The sequence below is a fragment of the Amblyomma maculatum genome, chromosome 7 (genome assembly GCF_055883805.1).
Source record: "Amblyomma maculatum isolate TAMU_Amacu chromosome 7, ASM5588380v1, whole genome shotgun sequence".
NCBI lineage: Eukaryota > Metazoa > Arthropoda > Arachnida > Ixodida > Ixodidae > Amblyomma > Amblyomma maculatum.
The window spans coordinates 65,040,924-65,058,469 of record NC_139350.1 but is presented as its reverse complement, the minus strand read 5'-3'; the positions used below and the strand labels follow the sequence as shown (position 1 = coordinate 65,058,469).

Below are 17,546 nucleotides of genomic sequence, written 5' to 3'. Positions count from 1 at the left end.
ACCACCTGGAGTTCTTTAACTTGTACTAACATCACACAGGACACGAGCGCCTTGCTTTTCGCCTCCAGTGAAAAGCGGTCGCCGCGGCCGGGATGCGATCCCTCATCCTTGGGCACAACAGCCGAACGCTCTAACCACTGCACCACCACGGCTTAAAATTGAATTCTGTCAGCCGTAATCAGGTTCGATTACAGTTTAATGAGCTAAACCATTACCTGCAACAACATCACTGAAAGGCCGACGCGTTGCACAGACGGCGGGCATACGTATGTTCAAGTACCGTGGCTGAAGGCGAGCGGCGCGTACCATGCATCGCACTACGGCCAACAGCGCCACCTACACCCGGCTTGAAATGGAGGAGCGGCTTACGTCCGCCGTTGGCGTCACCTCCCCCTTCTAGCCACCATACTCCAGTCTTTCGTTGGTCTGACGTCACAACACCTTGACCTAGCCGAAGGGGACCTAGGTTTCTCAACGTTCCGATAGGTGGCGTTGACAGTCAAATGCGTTTTTTTTTCTACCTTTGCTGACCGGCGGATGCGCGCACGCTTGCGCTTGGATGTAGTATTTCTTAAACTGTTTCGTGATTATAACCCAGCACACGGCGTGCAGACTGCACGAATAGTCTTTGAAGTGAAGTGGTGGTGTCGGAAAGTTTCCGAACAAGGTTGAAACTGGTCGTAAAGTCGACGACTAGGCGAAATCAGCGCATTAGGCCTGTGCCTGCGGTGTGGGACGACGATCCGCGAGGTTTCTGCATGCATCGAGAGCTGCGATGGGTCGCTGCTGCGTACCCAACTGCCACGGAAATTACGATAACGGTCCTAAAGTCAGACTGTTTTCGTTGCCGGGTGACGCTTCCCGAAGAAAGCAATGGGTGAGAGCCATCCGTCGTGACGATGTCGACATCTGCACCTTACGCGATCCCAAGGTATGTAGTACATACTTCCGCATGTTCTCTTCCGTAGGCGCCAAGTTTTAAAACAATGTCGTTTCTTGAACCAATGTATGTTTGTTTGTTTTTTTCTCTGCGGGGACTTTTTGTTTACTGTGTAAAAATGGTGAAAATGATTTCCTTTGGTTCCAGTGCTGCCTGCTAGCTTCGTGCTAAAATCGAGCAGAGCTAGTCGCATATTAAGAAATAGAGTTGGCTTCTCTTTGCATTTCCGGTAGAAATATTGGGATTTCGAATTTTGAAGTTTTGGCGAGCCACTTGTGCCTTTTGTACTCGTCTGGAGTACTGTGTCGATTGCGTTTCTTGATGCTGAACCTTTTATCTTGCACTTGACACGGCCCTGCTTGATTACTATTTGCTGAAGGATATATACGGCGCGTTATATATGAAAAAAAAAAAAAAACCAGTTGAGATGGTGAACGAACCCAAATCTTAATAATTGATCTTTGCTTTTGCTGTGAAGGTGTGCGAGCTGCACTTCAAGCCAGAGTATCTCCGGTCCACTTCTATCTATACAGCATCTGACGGGAGGACAGTGGAAGCAGCGATGGGGCTTACACGTCTGACACAGGCTGTGCCAACCATTTTCCCCAATAGCCCTGCCTACCTATCACACTTTGCTCCAGTGCGTGATGCACCGGAAGAAAAACGAAGGCGACTTGACGCATCCCATATGGACGAAGCCGTGCAGTTGTCACTGGCAGCACATGCTGAAGAAGAGCGTAAAAACAAGCTGGCGTCATATGGTGATCTACTTTCACGGCTTCCAGATATTCAGGTGTTCGATTTTTGGATGGTGAAGGCTGTTCAAAACGCCGTGTTTTTCGTGCACATTGCGGGTGATTCAGGAGAACTAGAGGTGGAACGCTCTGTTGTAGTGAGTGACCTTATGGAGGTTACGGCCTTCTGGAGGAAGGTAAAACTTTCTTCTGATGATGTAACTATGCCTAGCAAGCTGGATGATATGCGCTCTCTTGAGTCTCTCTTGGAAAGCGTAAAAATGTTCAAAGCACCATCTGTATGTCACACATGAAAAAGTGAAGGCGTCTTTTCAGCTAGTGTGCTCACTTCTTGATGACATTACGAGTGAAGATCTTTTGCCTCAAGAAAAAGTTGGAAACAGCTAAATTTTTAACTGAACAGTTGCACTTGCTCCTTAAAGATAAAAGTGCACTGAGGTATCCAGCAGAGCTTATGATTTTTTCAAGCATCCTTTATACCATTTCCCCACATGCCTATAGGTTCGTCCGCAGTACTAGCAAATTAACTTTGCCACACCCTTCTACAGTTATGAGGATTTGTGGCGAGTATCGTTCCAGTCCTGCGCATGAACAGACAGATGAACATTTCTTAAGCTATATCAAAAGAAGGACAAATCATCTAAAGAAACATAAAAAGTTGTCATTCTAATGATGGACGAAATTCATCTGACGCAGTACTTTGATTACAAAGGTGGCTCATTGACCGGCACAGCAGCAAACTGTTCTGATGCAGCAAAAACTGCTCATGTATTTATGATTCAGAGTTTGCTATCAGGGCGCAAAGATGTTGCGCATATCTTGCCTGTCTTTAGCATTGAAGCAAGGCAGTTGCACGATGTCCTCAAAAAAGTGATCTTAGAGCTTGAGAAGGCAGGACTCACAGTTATTGCTGTCATAACAGACAACAATGCGATAAACAGAAAAGTGATGTCCATGTTTTCACCGAATAACAGGTTGGGTATTGTATACCCTCACCCAGCTGACAAATCTAAGCCCCTATTTTATGTGGTGGATCCTGTTCATCTACTAAAATGTGTGAGGAACAATTGGCTTAATGAGAAAACTCCTGGAACATGTATTTTCTATCCGGAGTTTTCAAGTGCATCATCATTAGTTTGAATTAATGGCGCTTCTTTTAAGGCACTGCGCGACATACATGGGTTTGAAAAAAAAAAGTCTGTCAAAGTTTGGCTATGGGCTCACATACAAAGCTCTCCACCCATCCAACATAGAAAGACAGAACGTAAAACTTGCACTTAAAGTTTTCAGTCCATTCATTATTGAAGCCCTGAGGTCCCTTGGAGCAAAACTCAAATTGTCCTATGCTGAAGGAACGGCAGACTTTATCAATGTGATACTCAAGTAGTGGCACATTGTAAACGTAAAAACGCCTAAGAAAGGCCGTCGGCTAAGAGATCCTTATCAAGAACCAGTGACGAGCTTGTCTGGTGTGCACGTGCAGTTCCTAAGTTCTTTTGTCAGCTGGTTAGATGTATGGAAAGAGGTAAAAATGGATACCGGCGCGCTCACAACTGATACGCATGCTGCACTCAGGCTTACAACTTATTCGCTTATTGAGATCTGCCGCTATTGCTTTGACGAGCTTCACTTGGAGTATGTCTTGCTCGGCAAATTTCAAACTGACAGCCTCGAAGAAAGGTTTGGAAGATACCGTCGCCTTTGTGGAACAAACTACCATGTCTCTATCCAGCAAATATATGAGGTGGAAGCGAAGCTAAGGCTACAATACTCACTTATCTTCCCTGAAACGAAAGACATGTGGAAATCTAGCAGCAAGACATTAGATGCCAGCCGCCTCATAGAAGACTATAAGATAAAAATAACAGAAGAAGACATGAAAAGCAAGGAGTCGAGCTTGCCAGCTATTACATACATAGCTGGATTTTGTGCACATTCCGCTCTAAAAAAGGTTCCTTGCACAGCTTGCGCAGAAAATCTTACTGCCTAAGAAAGAGATATGGAACTGGATCACCACATAATAATTGAGAACCTCACCAGGGGTGGTTTGAAGTTCCCGAGGCCTGTGGTCATAGATGCCGTGCTGCGTATGCAACTTGTTCTGGAGAAATTGACTACAGCAGAAAATGTTGTGCAATTTCATGCTTCCAGACATCAGAGGGAACTGCTGATTAGTTTGACACAAGAAGTGATAGACGATGAAGGATTCGATATCTGTTCTCAAGGTCATCATCCTGATGTTGTCTATCGCAATATACTCTGGGCAGCAGCGAACACATTACTTAAAAATTATGTCCAAATGAAGACTGACCTCTTAACCAATGAACTGTCAAAGAAGAAAAAAGCAAAGAAAGCTCAAAACACTTTCATATTGCAGAGAAGTTGGTTGAAGGGTTTTGTTTGTATTGTTGGTAGTGAGTGTATTGTAATGTGTGTGACAATTCTTCATCCTTCAATGTGCATTTAAAGTAAATTTGTCAGTGTATTGTTCAGTGTTTTTTTTTTTTTTATAGAATGCTAGCGTTGGGAAATAAACGTTTTTCTTCATGCTACTGTCGCCCACTCTCTTGTTGCTTGCATGATCGCATGACACAGTTAAATAATGGTTTTAACCGCAGACTTTAAGATAGGGCATCATGTTGCCATGAGAAAGAAATTGACGCTAAATACTGGGCGCACATTAAAATTCTTGGGAGCGTCTGTTTCACTTCGGCTCAAAGGCCGACGGGCGGAAGCAAGCAGGCGCACTCCGGCGGGGTCGGGCAAGGTGCGTGACGTCATGGACGAAGCGCGCAGGCCTTGAATAATTCTAGGTGGCTCTGAATGAGGGCACATGTACTTTTCCTTAAAGAGGATGCTAAGGTGGGAACAGCGGAGCGGGCATCAAAAGGGAGCCTGGTGGGGGGCGCATTAGTGTTTGGAACTTAGTGTGTGAGGTGCTTAACGTTTCTCTGCTCAGTGTTCTCAGCATTGTCTTATGTCCAATGTATATGGATGTACATATGGATGGGCATATGCCAATCACCATTGAATCGATACTTAATGAATAGCACTCGGATGATATCGGAAATGATTTAAGGCACTTTCAAGATAATTTCATAATAATTTACGACTAATAAAAAAATAGTTAAGCAGATGCCCTTAGGAACCCATGCATTTGGAGGCCATCGTAACTATCACTAACCATCACTTACTATTAAGGGGTGTTTAACTAAGACTAATCAGACAATAACTAGTACTCAGAAAGTGCAAGTCATGGGTAACTATAACTAACCAATAGTAATGGTTAGAGGCTGGTGTGGTTGTACACAAAGGGTAAATTAGTTAATTAGTTAATTACCATATCAGACTAATTCACTATCCTGTTCTAATGGCTAACTAGTCACTAACCAGTAATGATTAAATCTACTTAATTAGTCATTATTCATGACTGAATATTCATTAGTAATAGCAGATGACTAACTATAACCCATGCATTTGGAGGTCATCGTAACTATCACTAACCATCACTTACTAGTTAAGGGTGTTTAACTAACACTAACAAGGCATTAACTAGTACTCAGAAAGTCATAGTTAACTATCACTAACCAGTAGTAATGGTTAGAGACTGGTGTGGTAGTACCCACAATGAAGCTGGGTTGACTTAGTAAATTACCCAATCAGGCTAATTTACTAACCAGTACTAATGGATAACTAGTCACTAACCAGTACTCATTGTATACTTCTAATTAGTCATTAGTCATGACTAAATAGTCATGAGTAATGACAGATGACTCACTATGATGCCATCACATGGTGATGCCATCGGCCGTGACGTAATGACGGGATGTGCCCGGCCATGTCTAATAACCTGAAGTTATAATGACGTCACATCCAGTCATGGCGTCATGACTGGTGATTTCTGGTGATGACGTCACTAGGAGATTCACGCATAAAAGAAGCTGACCCCGCCGGGCGATTCAGGCGTCCGTGCGGCGCCTATTTGGGAACACTGCACCCCAAAGCATATAGAAATAGACGGAGTACAGCAGGCATCAGTGGCATTTAAAATTGGTTGACAGCAAAGAAAAGACGCAGTATCTGTCACAATTCTAGTCAATCACAAACGGTCTCGCAGTCAATGCCTAACCAGCGCGGCGGGGAAGGCTTCCGCCTTGAAGCACTTTAGTGAGCCAAAGTGCCCACCGAATTTTTGTCTTCGGAAGGAAGCTATGCTTAAATATATTTACTCTGCATGCGTACTCACGTAGCTTAAGGGAATGGTCTCTGCGCGCACGTGCACACGTCGGTTTTTTTAGGTGTCTACCCCCATCAATGCCTGTGCTCGAGTTGAAAATACTATATAATAGTGATGTGTGCAAGTATTTTCTTCTTATTCCGTGAAGCAGTCAGCCCAGCTGGTTTGAAAAATCGCTGTATCTTTTCATAAAATCATAATCGCCTGAGAAGAAGCAAGCAAGAGAGATTTGTCCGGAAGAGGAAATGTACGAAGAGTTTCTCTAACGTTGTCATGGTGAATATTGATTTCTTCTTTCTTTTTTTTTTTTTTTGCAGTTAAGAATATCGTCCCATGTGGGCGAATGAGGCCAGGGAATCCCCGACGCCCGATGCTGAAGTTGGCGGGCGAGGTGACGCACTGCCTCATTGCTTGGGATTCCAGGATGACCAGGAATCCACCTCAGTATGACAGTGCGGGAATGTAGTTTGGTAAGAGATTCGCGTAGTTCTGCAGGAATAAGACGCGTATGAATAGCACATATAGCATGTACGAATTTATTGTATATGGCCTATCCTGAAGGGGTAGGAGTGCTGGAGAAAGCTCTTGAATACTGGCGATTATATTGACTGCCAATGATATAAAGGGATCAGTGGACCATCTGAACCTAGAAGTCGGCGATAACCATTGGTTCATTACCCGCCTCAGTGGATGAAGTAATTTTGCACCTCTGCAACAGTAAACCTTAAAGCATTTATTTGGAAAAATTGGCAGCAGCTTTTTGAATTCAATATTTTAAGCGAAATAGACGAGGCAGACAGGCCAACACTGACAGTTGGCTTGTTGGTATGCGCCCTGCCCATTGACAACATTGACATCCTGTAAAAATCTAATAGGGCATGCGGATTCCTAGTCTGGGACATCTCCCACCCGCCACTTAAGCCGGGGTTTTTATCTTCCACGAAGGTCCGTAGCATGTCCAAGTGGATCTAAAAGGGAACTGGGCAAGGACATCGTGGCTATATGCTCTTTTTGCTATTTAGACGGTATTTAGAGCGCTGAAGCAGTAACGGCACAATAAACACGGAGAACACTGTCATTCAACGAAGGATTTATTCCGTATTTTTGATATGACACCTGCAGGGTAGTCATCTACAGTGCGACCAGCATGTTTAAAAATATGCAAAGATCGACAAAACATTGGTACACATCTGTAAAATCTGCATACAAAGCATTATTCCATCATAACTTCGGTCCGCGCGCAAAAAAAAAAAAACAATATGGTGTAGGTTTTGGTAGTCTTTTTTTTTTCTGATAACATAACTAGATATAATATGTTGTGTAACATATGAAATAGAAGCCAAATAAACGTGCCTTTAAAGAATGTAAATTTGGAATATTAAATATGCGCTGCAAAACAAAATGTTATCTACCATAAAGATTTTACGAAGAAAAAATTAACTAGATGTGTAAGATTGAACTTGTACCTAAAAAGATATAAATTGAGTTTTTATATAATGTGCAAGATGTTTGGTCTTTTATTCGCCGCTATCTCTGAGAAAAATGGACGTGTTAACGGAGTAGTTTTCTTGGCAGAAATAACTGGAGACTCAAAACGAGGCCAACAGCCTAAACGGTACTAAACGAAGCACGGATGACGATGTTCTAGTCTGTTTTACGTCGTCGAAGTTAAAACTGAATTCATAGAGTAAACGCAGCTTGTTCGGGCTCGCTGCTGCTGAAGGTATTTATAAAATCAACAGAAGACTAGGTGAAGGTAAGAGATTTGCAACGTTTCCAGCCCAGCCTTTCTTGTTCTAAATTTAGACATTACCGCGCTTTCGGAACATGGTCAAGAAACGATGCGCCAAGTGAAAAAGAAAAGATTGAAAGCAAAACTCAGTTGTCTATATAATTATATGCCAGATTGCCCAGCGAGTTCGTAAGCAACACGAAATGCTCCTAAATTGGCGTAGAAGTCATTGTTAGCGGACTAAGCAATGTACCGAGTCTTCGCGGCGCGTACAAAAATAGTACCGCGAGAATAATAAACGAATATTACATTGGAAACTAAATTCCAAATGTCTAATTACATCCCAAATAGCGCAGCATATTCTTAAGCAACGCAAAAGGTTCCGAAATCGTAACAAGAAGTCATCTTTAGAGGGCTAGGTGGCGATTCCACGGTCGCCATCTTGAGAGTAGTTCATATTCTGCCACCAAGCTATGCCGCTAATCCATGACTGAGGAATTGTCTGCCCAGTAGCCCAGTCCTCTTGACTGGCGCTGCTTCAAGGCTTCTCCTTTTTCGAAGTTTTTTGTGGCTCCACAGGGAAGTCAAGCAGTCCAGCAGAGAAGGGAAGAGCTTTTGTGCCCATCCTGCACAGCATGCGCTGCCTCATTCAACTCCCCTCTTCACCCCACGGCTACCTCGAACAATACACGCCCCGGCAATGAGACAAGAGCATTCCTTCTCCTGCCTAGTTTCCGCTGTAGAGCCACGAACCTGACGCTCCTTCCTGTAGTGCGTGAGGGGGTTAGACTAGACTGCAATACCCTAACTTGCCTGAACACAAAACAAGCAGGTGTCAGCATGATTGCACAGTACAAATTTAGTACTAGTGAAAAGGAAAAGTGGATGCCAAAAAGGGAAAAATTGCGATATCATACGCATTATTTGTGTATCGTGCATATATTTCTCCAGGCTTCGTCGATGAACCGTAGTTGCAGTCGGCACCTGTTTTGTGTTATTTTGATCCTCTTCTTTAGCGCCGTGCAATCACGTGCTCATTAGCCAGCTTTAGATAAGGTGGCCCTATCTGTTAGGGGGATAGGATAATCATCATCAGCCTGACTATACCCACTGCAAGGCGAAGCCCTCTCCCATATTTCTCCTATTAACCCGGTTCTGTGCTAGCAGCATCCACTTGACCCCTGCGAACTTCTTAACCTCATCCGCCCACCTAACTCTCTGCCGCCCCCTGCCACGCTTTCCTTCCCTTGGAATCCAGTTTGTTACCCTAAGCGATCATCTGTTGTTCTCTCTTCGCACTACATGTCCTGCCCATGCCCATTTCTTCTTCTTGATTTCCACTAGAATGTCAGTAACTTGAGTTATATCTCTAACCCAGTTTGCACGCTTCCTATCTCTTAATGTTACCCCTACCATTTTTCGTTCCATAGCCCTCTGCGCTGTCCTCAACTTAAGTAGAACCCTCTTGGTTAGCCTCCACATTTCAGCCCCATAGGCGAGTACAGGTAAGATGCAATTGTTGTATACTTTCCTCTTGAGCGATGCCGGTAAGATGCTAGTATTAATGTGCGAGTGCTTGCCAAATGCGCTCCATCACAATCTTATTCTTTTTGTTATTTCCTTTTCGTGGTCCGGATCTGCGATTACTACTTGTCCTAAGTAGAGATATTCGCCTACTACTTCCAGTGCTTCGCTATCTAATGTAAACTGCAGTTCCTTTCCGAGGCTGTTGAACATTACCTTAGTCTTCTGCATATTGTGGAAGAAGGCGAGGTCGAGACGCCAAAGTCGTGACGGCAAGGCAAGGTACGCTGTGTCAGCGTTTTTAATCTGATGGTGAACCCAAGCGCGTGCTGGAGCCGGCGCCGCGGGACGATGACGATGGTATGTAAGATTATGGTATGTACAAATGAGAGAAGATCCGTGGAAGGCTCACACAATCTTCCCGGGGGGTCGGAAGCGGCCAGCCTGGCCGCTCCTAACCAACCGATCCACCGCGGCGCACAAACGGCTTCAAGCGAGAGACATGAACAATTTCAGTTCCACGGTGGCGTCGATCGGCTGGGGGATCAACAGGTGTGACTTGGTAGTTCACAGGGGAAGTTTTGTTGATGACCTTGTAGGGACCAAGATAGCGGCGCTGAAATTTATCACTAAGGCCAGGGGCGCGCAGTTGTATGTAAAGCAGGACTTCGTCACCAGGACGAAAAGAGACCGCACGATGCGTAGAATCGTAGCTACTCTTACGGTCTTCCTGGCAAGCTTCTGTATTGAAGCGGGCAAGATGACGGCATCTGGCCACACGGGATAAGAACTGGGCTGGTACTGATGAGGAGTAGTCGGGCGTAGAGAAGGAAGTGTCCAGCATTGTAGTGGGAGGACGGCCAAAAACGAGGAAAAACGTAGAGTAACCGGTAGACCGCTGTACTGCTGTATTATAGGCGAATGTGACGAATGGTAGAATAGTGTCCCAATTTCGGTGATCCGGTGTGATGTTGTGAAGAACATGTGTGTGAGTGGGGAGAATTTGATAAAAGACGAAGAAGGAAAACCACGTTTGGAGAAAGAAGAAGAGGAAAACGTGGAGGTTGGCTCGAGGAGCGCGAGGCACGAGCAGGAGAGAACAGTCGAGCAGTGGAGCCGATCGGCTGTCCAAGGAGCTCGGAGCGGTGCGTCTTCTGCCAGGCCTGACCCAGAAATCCAGACCTGGGGCCTGCCGGCCGTATCATGTCCTGTTCCTCCTGTTGTCCACGAAGCTCGGAACGGTGGTCGGGCCAGGGAGTTCCGCAGTGCCAGCTCTTCACCGCTGCTGTAACGGTAGCTCTTCACTGGCACGAGCGTTCGGCGCCGTGCTGAGCCTACGCACATCGGGGAGACCGGACTCATTGGCCGTGGTACGACAACCCGAGGCCTCGTGCTTCCACTGGGCCCCATTCGGTGGCCTAGCCTTCCGCTAGACCTGCCGAGGCCCTACGTCGGCGACCCTACAACGCGTGAACAACAACAACAAAAATTGTGAGGTTATTTTCTTTAAATCTTCTGGCCACCTTGTTATGTGGCTTATTCAGAGACAGCAATCTAAATAGATGACCAGACCGACCAATTTAACGGCGAATAATTTTATGTACACACATGGACGGGACGAGAGTAGGACGAGCAAGTAGGATGAAGACTAAACACAAAATTGTCTACAGTCACCAGTTCATTGGGTAGGCAGGAACGTGAAGTCGGTGTAGACGCTCGCTCCGGTTGTTCACGCGTTGTGACCCAAGTACGTCACCTCTGCAAAACCGAAGAAACATTTCTTTGGTTTTAAGCGAAGCCCAGCAGAGGCAAGGGCTTCGAGGACGAGTTTGAGCCGCGTTTGGTGTTCTTCAAACGTAGCCGAGCAGACAATTACGTCGTCCAGGTAGACCAACGCCATAGTCCACTTCATATTGCCTAATACGCGGTCCATGAGGCGCTGAAAGGTAGCTGGAACATTCGAGAGACCAAAGGGCATACGGTTGAACTGGTAAAGGCCGTCGGGAATCACGACAGCTGTCTTTTCCGCATCATCTTCGGGGTGAACAGGCACCTGCCAGTAGCCCGAGAGCGGATCTAGGGTGGAAAAATAACGGGCCCCCTTCAGGCGATCAAGTGCATCGTCGAGGCGGGGAAGAGGGTACACGTCGAGGTGAGTCATAGCATTTAACTTGCGATAATCAACGCAGAAGCGGAGTGTTCAATCTTTCTTGCGCACAATGACTACTAGGAACGACAAAGGGCTACAAGACGGGGCAATGATTCCCTAGTCAAGCATGTCGCATACGTGCTGCTGGATGACTCTCCGTTCGGCTGGCGCTACATGGCGAGGTTGGTGATGAATGAGCCCGCGGTTTTCGGTGTTGATCCAGTGTTGGACCCAGGAAGTACACCCGAGTTCACCGGCGCTTAGAGCAAAGCAACTGCGATGTTCGAGCAGCAAGGCCTTGAGAGAGGCAAGCTCCGCGTCGGTGAGGGTGGGGCCAAAGTTACATGTTTCCCTTGGTAGGACCGCCGGCGCTGGAGGGCGCTGAGGCGGTGCTTCAGGTTGTAGAGACGCAACCGGTGATCCGGAGTTCAGGATTGAGGCTGTACCCAATTGAGTGCCAGGAGTCAGCACGAGAGGTACGCGGCTGATGTTAAGCATAAATACGTGGGCCTCTCCTTTGAGCACAGGCAGAAGGCTTCGAGGGGAGGTCATCTCACGGGCTGGAGCTGAACACCGGATGGGTTCGAAAAGCACGTTCGTTGTGATCGGACTGGCAAGCTTGGCATACACCCACATTGCCGCACCCGGTGGCAGAGTCACGGCGGACGCTACAGTCACGGTAGTGACGTCGATCAGCTTGACTCGACGTGGTCACTTCGTTGCGAGGTAACGCACCGATTCTGAGGCACGCTTGGTCGCCGACACCAGGGACTGCCACAGGGCGACACCGAGACTGGAAATCCGGCTAAGCCAACCTGGCCCACGCAGAGTTCGGCTCGCCCGTGGTTCTGTTGTGGTAAAATTAAGGACGACTCCGGCTTGCTGGCACCACCCGCACCCGAGGACCACTGGCCAAATAGGGCTGTCTGCTACAACAAACTCGGTGGAGAGGGTCTTTCCGAGCGCTGTCAGATTGATGATGACACGTCCGACTTGCTCCACCGGGGCGCCGATAAAAGCTGAGCCGGGTTTTGGCGGCTGGAAGAAGCCGGTGGGGCTCGTTAACAATAAACAATTTGTCCAGCACATTGACAGCCGCTCCGGTGTCGACCAAGGCCTTTACGTGCCGGTCAAGCAGAGCGACGTCGACGAGTACGTAGGGAGCTTCAGTTGTTATCGAAGCCGACGAAAGGAGGGCACAAGGAGAACGAATGAGTGTGGAGACGGACTTTATTCGGCGGAACGGTGCCCCCTGAGTTTCGCCAAATCGTTTTCCGATGTCGGAAGGCTAGCACAGTCTCTCGCGTAGTGCCCCCTCAGGCCGCAGCGGAAGCAGGTCGTGCGGGTGTCGTTACGCCCGCGTCGGTTAGAGGCCGCTGTAGGGACTGCCAATCGAGGAGTCTGCACCGAGACGGTGCGCGCGGCAGACGGTGGCGACCCCCGCGTGGCCAATGAAGTCAATTCCGCCTCGATGGCGAGCGCCATGGTGGCGCGGACGGACTCAGGACGCCCAAAACGGACCAAGCGCTGCACCTCAAGGAGTCGGATGGCGTCGACAAACGCCTCGGTGCCGGCCAGGGCCACGGCGTTCTGAGGTTCCCCCGGCAGCGACTGCAAAACCAGGCGCTCAATGGTGGCGGCGAGGTCCTGGTATGTCTCCCCGGGCTCTTTACGGCGGGCTCGCAGGCGGTGGTACTGCGCACGGGGTTGACCTGAAGCACTGTAGTGGTCGGACAGGAGGCCCACCAGGATGGTGTAAGAGCCCAGCTGGTCGGGCGGCACGTTCTGCAGCAGCTCAGTCGCGCGGCCTCTCAGTTTGGAGACGAGCATCCATGCCTTCATTTGCTCGTCCCAGCCTCTCGCCGTCGCAATACCTTCCAGTTGGACGCGGTAAGCATCCCACGAGATAGTGCCGTCAAACGTGGGTAATTCCACTACGTCCAATGATGTACCCGCGCCGAGCACGTTATTGGCGGCTACGACAGCAGGCCCAGCGACGGCAGGGCTGGAGGCAGCGGTGGCGGTGACGCCTAAAGACTCATAACCTGTGTTCGGCTCGGCTGGCACAAGGCGATGGAAGTCGCGCCGGAGAGCTTCCATCTCCACAGCCTGGGCAGTCAGACGGGCCTCCCATGCGTCCATCCGCTGAGTAACTATATCCAGGAGGCGCTCAATACCGTCATCCAGCTGCTGCGAAGGACCGAGCCCCTCCAAGCGTCTAGGTCTAGCTGCGCCAGCCGCTGCGTCGTCGGCGCCATCGCCTGGTGGCAGAGTCCTGTCGTCTGGCACGTCGGGTCCTTGACTTTGGAAGCGGGTGAGCGGCATGATCTCACCGCTACCACCAAAATGTTGTGGGACGCTGTGCCCGCCTAAAGATAGACACAGAAGAACGGAGGACACCAGGCAAACACCACTTGCCCCGGCGCTCTTCTTTTGTTCTCTAACCCTCGCGCTGGCGCCGCGCGCTCGTCTCGCGCTCGTCCCGCGCGCCGTAACAATATGCATAGTGTGAACCATATGGGCGCTCCTGATTTACCAAGCTTCCGCTATCCCACATAAAGCTTTAAAGCATCTGGATTCCGATTGCTTAAAGGCAGTAAAAAAACCTGTCTGCAACTGCATTTGCAACTGCAGCTGGTGCCTGAAGCTATTGGTGTTTATACTGCCTGAGGTGTTCCTGCTCAGTTTCATGGTGTTTGTTTATTGCATTTATTTCTATTTTTGCCTTGTATCATTTGTGGTGTTAATGAAAGCACCTTGTATCTTTTCGCAAAAGACTTGCATGGATATCACATGCTGCAGTCTCAGTGAACTTTCATTAGTAAGTCACAATGCGCTGTGTCCCGAATGCTCCCTTCAAGGAACTCGCTAATGCATGTTTGGATTCAGGCTGCATGTGCACACCGGGTCTGATACCAAATGTATGTAGCTTGTGTATTTAATGTGGAAATACTTGTGTTAATTTGTGCCCGTGTGAACATAATTTTGCTTGTGCACATATGTCTCCACTTCTCCTCATTAACTTCTTGTTTTCCTCCTGTCTATCTCTTTACATTATTCCTTTTCATTTTTGCAGCCACAAATCGGGAGCCTAACAAGCATGCGGTCGTGGGCAGCACGCGTTTTTCGTTCATCACACATTTTGCAATAAATCACTGCAACCAACCACGACCTGATTGCGCGAACATTTATTCATACGCAATAATTGTTCACTATTGAAATCTAGTAGTGTACGAAGTAACATGGACATGAATGGACACTTCCTTTCAACTCTTATACAATACAGAAGAGGTGCTAACGATGTAAGCTCTTATTTCAGTCACAGGATGCAAGAGCCACAAGTAATGCGGCCACAGAAGTGATGTACAGTGTCCAGTTGCAGCCTAATTCATTCTAGAAATGGAACAGTCATGCCCCACTTATACGACCCCCTTAAATATGAGACTCAAAACTATGGACAATTTTTTTTGAAGGGGGGGGGGGGGGGGTATAAAGCTTTCTAAAGTATTTAGCCTTGTTTATATGGAAGCTCGCTGTATGGACAGTGGACAGGGTTTAAATGCAAGAAGGTCATTGGTGCTCATGTATTTCGGTCATGGTAATATGGGCAGTGGTGAGTATGTGTGTGACTGGCCCAGCCAAAAGTTGAAGTAATGGCTTTCTTTGGCAGTTTCATGCTTTAAAGTGCCGAGGTGCCTACTTGACATGCCTCATCGTTTGCTGCATGACAAACTATGAAGAAACATGTCTGCAGCTCATGCTATACTGAAAGATGCACTCGATAGCTGTCAGCTGACTGAAAGAACTGTGATATTTAATGTCCTGAGTGTATTACTCGAGAGTGCCAAATAAGTGTACTTTGAGTTTAAAATGTAGCCGCCATTGTCAGGACCAATCCCATGACCTTGGGATCGGGAGCTGGCTGCCAAAGCCAGAGTGCAAATATGAACTAGGGGTTTATGGGATGTGAAACTGCATTAAGCATGTCAAACTGCACCACATTACTTAATGACTACAATGCTCTTGATTTTCCCAGGATTTTTATCTTATTTCTCAGTTTACCAGCCACCACCGTGCAGAAAATCAGACATTGCTCAAAACGTTTTTTTTTTTCTGTTTTGTAGGATATCTTTATAAAATATCTCTTCACTCTTCTTTATGGACAGCTTTGGTTGGAAACCACAGTGTACGTAAAAACAAGGCACAACTGCATGTGCTGAAGCCAGAACGAGCTGCATTGTCTAGGCAATGTTCACCATACTACCTATGACACTTTATCATTTTGTCTCTCCCTCCACAAAAAGTTGGTAACAACACAAGCTGAACCAGGAACACACAAGCAGCATACACGGCAAAAGAAAAACACTTTTTAGGTAACAAACTAAATTCAACCAGCAAACAGCATGGAAAAAAATGCTACAAATTTGACACCTCCTTTAGTTGGGAAAAAGGGAGGGGGTGTTTAAGAAAAAGCACACAGCTGGCGTTCACACTCGGTAATCCCTCGGTAACTGGTCAGTAAAAGTGACAGCATTTTAAGACACAGGCACAGTTGTGGTCAAAAGTCGAATCTAAAGTATTTTTGTCTCAGCTGCAAAATGAAGCTGTCGCAGCACCATTAAAAATCAAAGGGTTCTGAAATTCCAGAAGACGATTTATTACGGAACGAAGGCTCATCTCTTAGCATTTGGAGATCATTTGGTCTTTGACAGCACAGTGGCAGCTCCATATTGCAGAACCAACGAAAATCCACTGATTGACTCCGACTTACATTTCAAGAGGTATGAGCAATGTAGTAATACATTGTTGATGGACAGTGGTCACTTGTTATCTAATTTACATGAAAAAATGCACCCAAACAGGCAGAACAATTATCACTACTAGTCAATATGCACTGCATAATATGCTGCATGCACAAAAATGTCATGTAAGCAACACTATAAGGGAAATGGCAATGCAGTTATGTGGCAGTCTTGCAGTAATGTGTAGTACGTATGTGTCCTATTGTAAAACAAGTCTTGAATAAAATAACAGGTTTTATGCATAAGCTTACATCTGTAAGCAGTAAATTTGTAGTGAGGAAAAGGCATACTTTTCAGTACAAACCGCAACTGCTCTACAGCCTTGCCTTCATCACACATGGCATTTCCAAGCTGGTGCTATAGACATCTAGCCATAGCGCACAATTCTTCGCAAGCGTGCTTCTTTTTTGTACAACAGCACTGCTGCCACTATACTGCTGCTAGAATTTCAGTCTTCCGTCCTCAGTCAAAAATAGGCTATAAACGTATGCTCAATGACTACCTCAATGTGGTGGCTGCCAAATTTCAAAAACTCTGTAATTTTTTTTCTTTCGAACACAGCAAGCAAAAAAAAAACAAAAAAAAGGAACGAGATCACTGTTTTACTCTGTCAAATGAATTTTCTTGCACTACCTTAGCTAATTCATAGAAGCCTGAAATGTCATAGAGCTCGCAAGACTTAGCAAACCTAGTTATCACGTCCGATATTGCCATGAGATCATTCAAATAAAAGCCGTTTGAAGGGTCGAGCGCTTGCTGTGACGGCCCCCACCCCAAACAGTTGGAAAAAACAAGGTCAAAAACGATAGTAAACAACAGGTAGTGAGGGTGAAGGGAGAAGCTTTAAAATGCGGTTAGCATCAAAAGCGAAATAATCGGAGGATACATTTCACGGGAAAATGATTGAAAGGTCAACGAACATCGGGTCTGGGCGCAGTCAACTTTGAAGCAGCAGCCAGTGTAACACCACTACAGCTAATAAGCATTGTCGAAGAAGCCGCGGCCTTTAGAAAAGTTTTTTTGACTGAGAAGTATACTTACATACGCCATATCGATGAAGCGAGCCAGTATAGTAACAACCACGGTGGTACCCGTCGCGCCGACTTGTTTAAAAACGGTGCGAAAAAGCACGAGGAGCACGAGCCTGGGCGCAGCCATCTTGAAAGTCAACTGTTGGTCACAAGGCGAAATCTGCCAAATTTAGCGGTGCATTAGCACAAAGACTGATAAGGAAATTTAATGCAAAGTATAATTTGCTTTTTAAAACAACTTTCCAGATGATGAAGAGGGACTTTTATTTTTGGAATAATAAAAAATAAAAAGAACGAACCGCTGCAGTAAAAGTAAATAACGTGTTCAAGTCTCCATCGGAACTCGTGGGCTCACGGCTTACGTTGACCGGCAGCG

The 17,546-nt window shown here is 46.7% G+C and overlaps 1 protein-coding gene and 1 pseudogene across 1 annotated transcript in view; one reads left to right on the top strand and one right to left on the bottom strand.

The window, feature by feature from the left end:
* The window catches only part of LOC146183574 (uncharacterized), a 57,473-nt gene extending 40,209 nt beyond the window's left edge, over positions 1-17,264 (bottom strand). The window contains exon 1 of the mRNA XM_084608721.1: positions 17,181-17,264. Within this exon, the coding sequence (XP_084464847.1) occupies positions 17,181-17,189 (9 nt within the window). The 5' untranslated portion in view covers positions 17,190-17,264. The remainder of the gene's footprint in view (positions 1-17,180) is intronic.
* LOC146183575 (uncharacterized) lies at positions 776-8,368 on the top strand (annotated as a pseudogene).
* Positions 17,265-17,546: the final 282 nt, after the last annotated feature.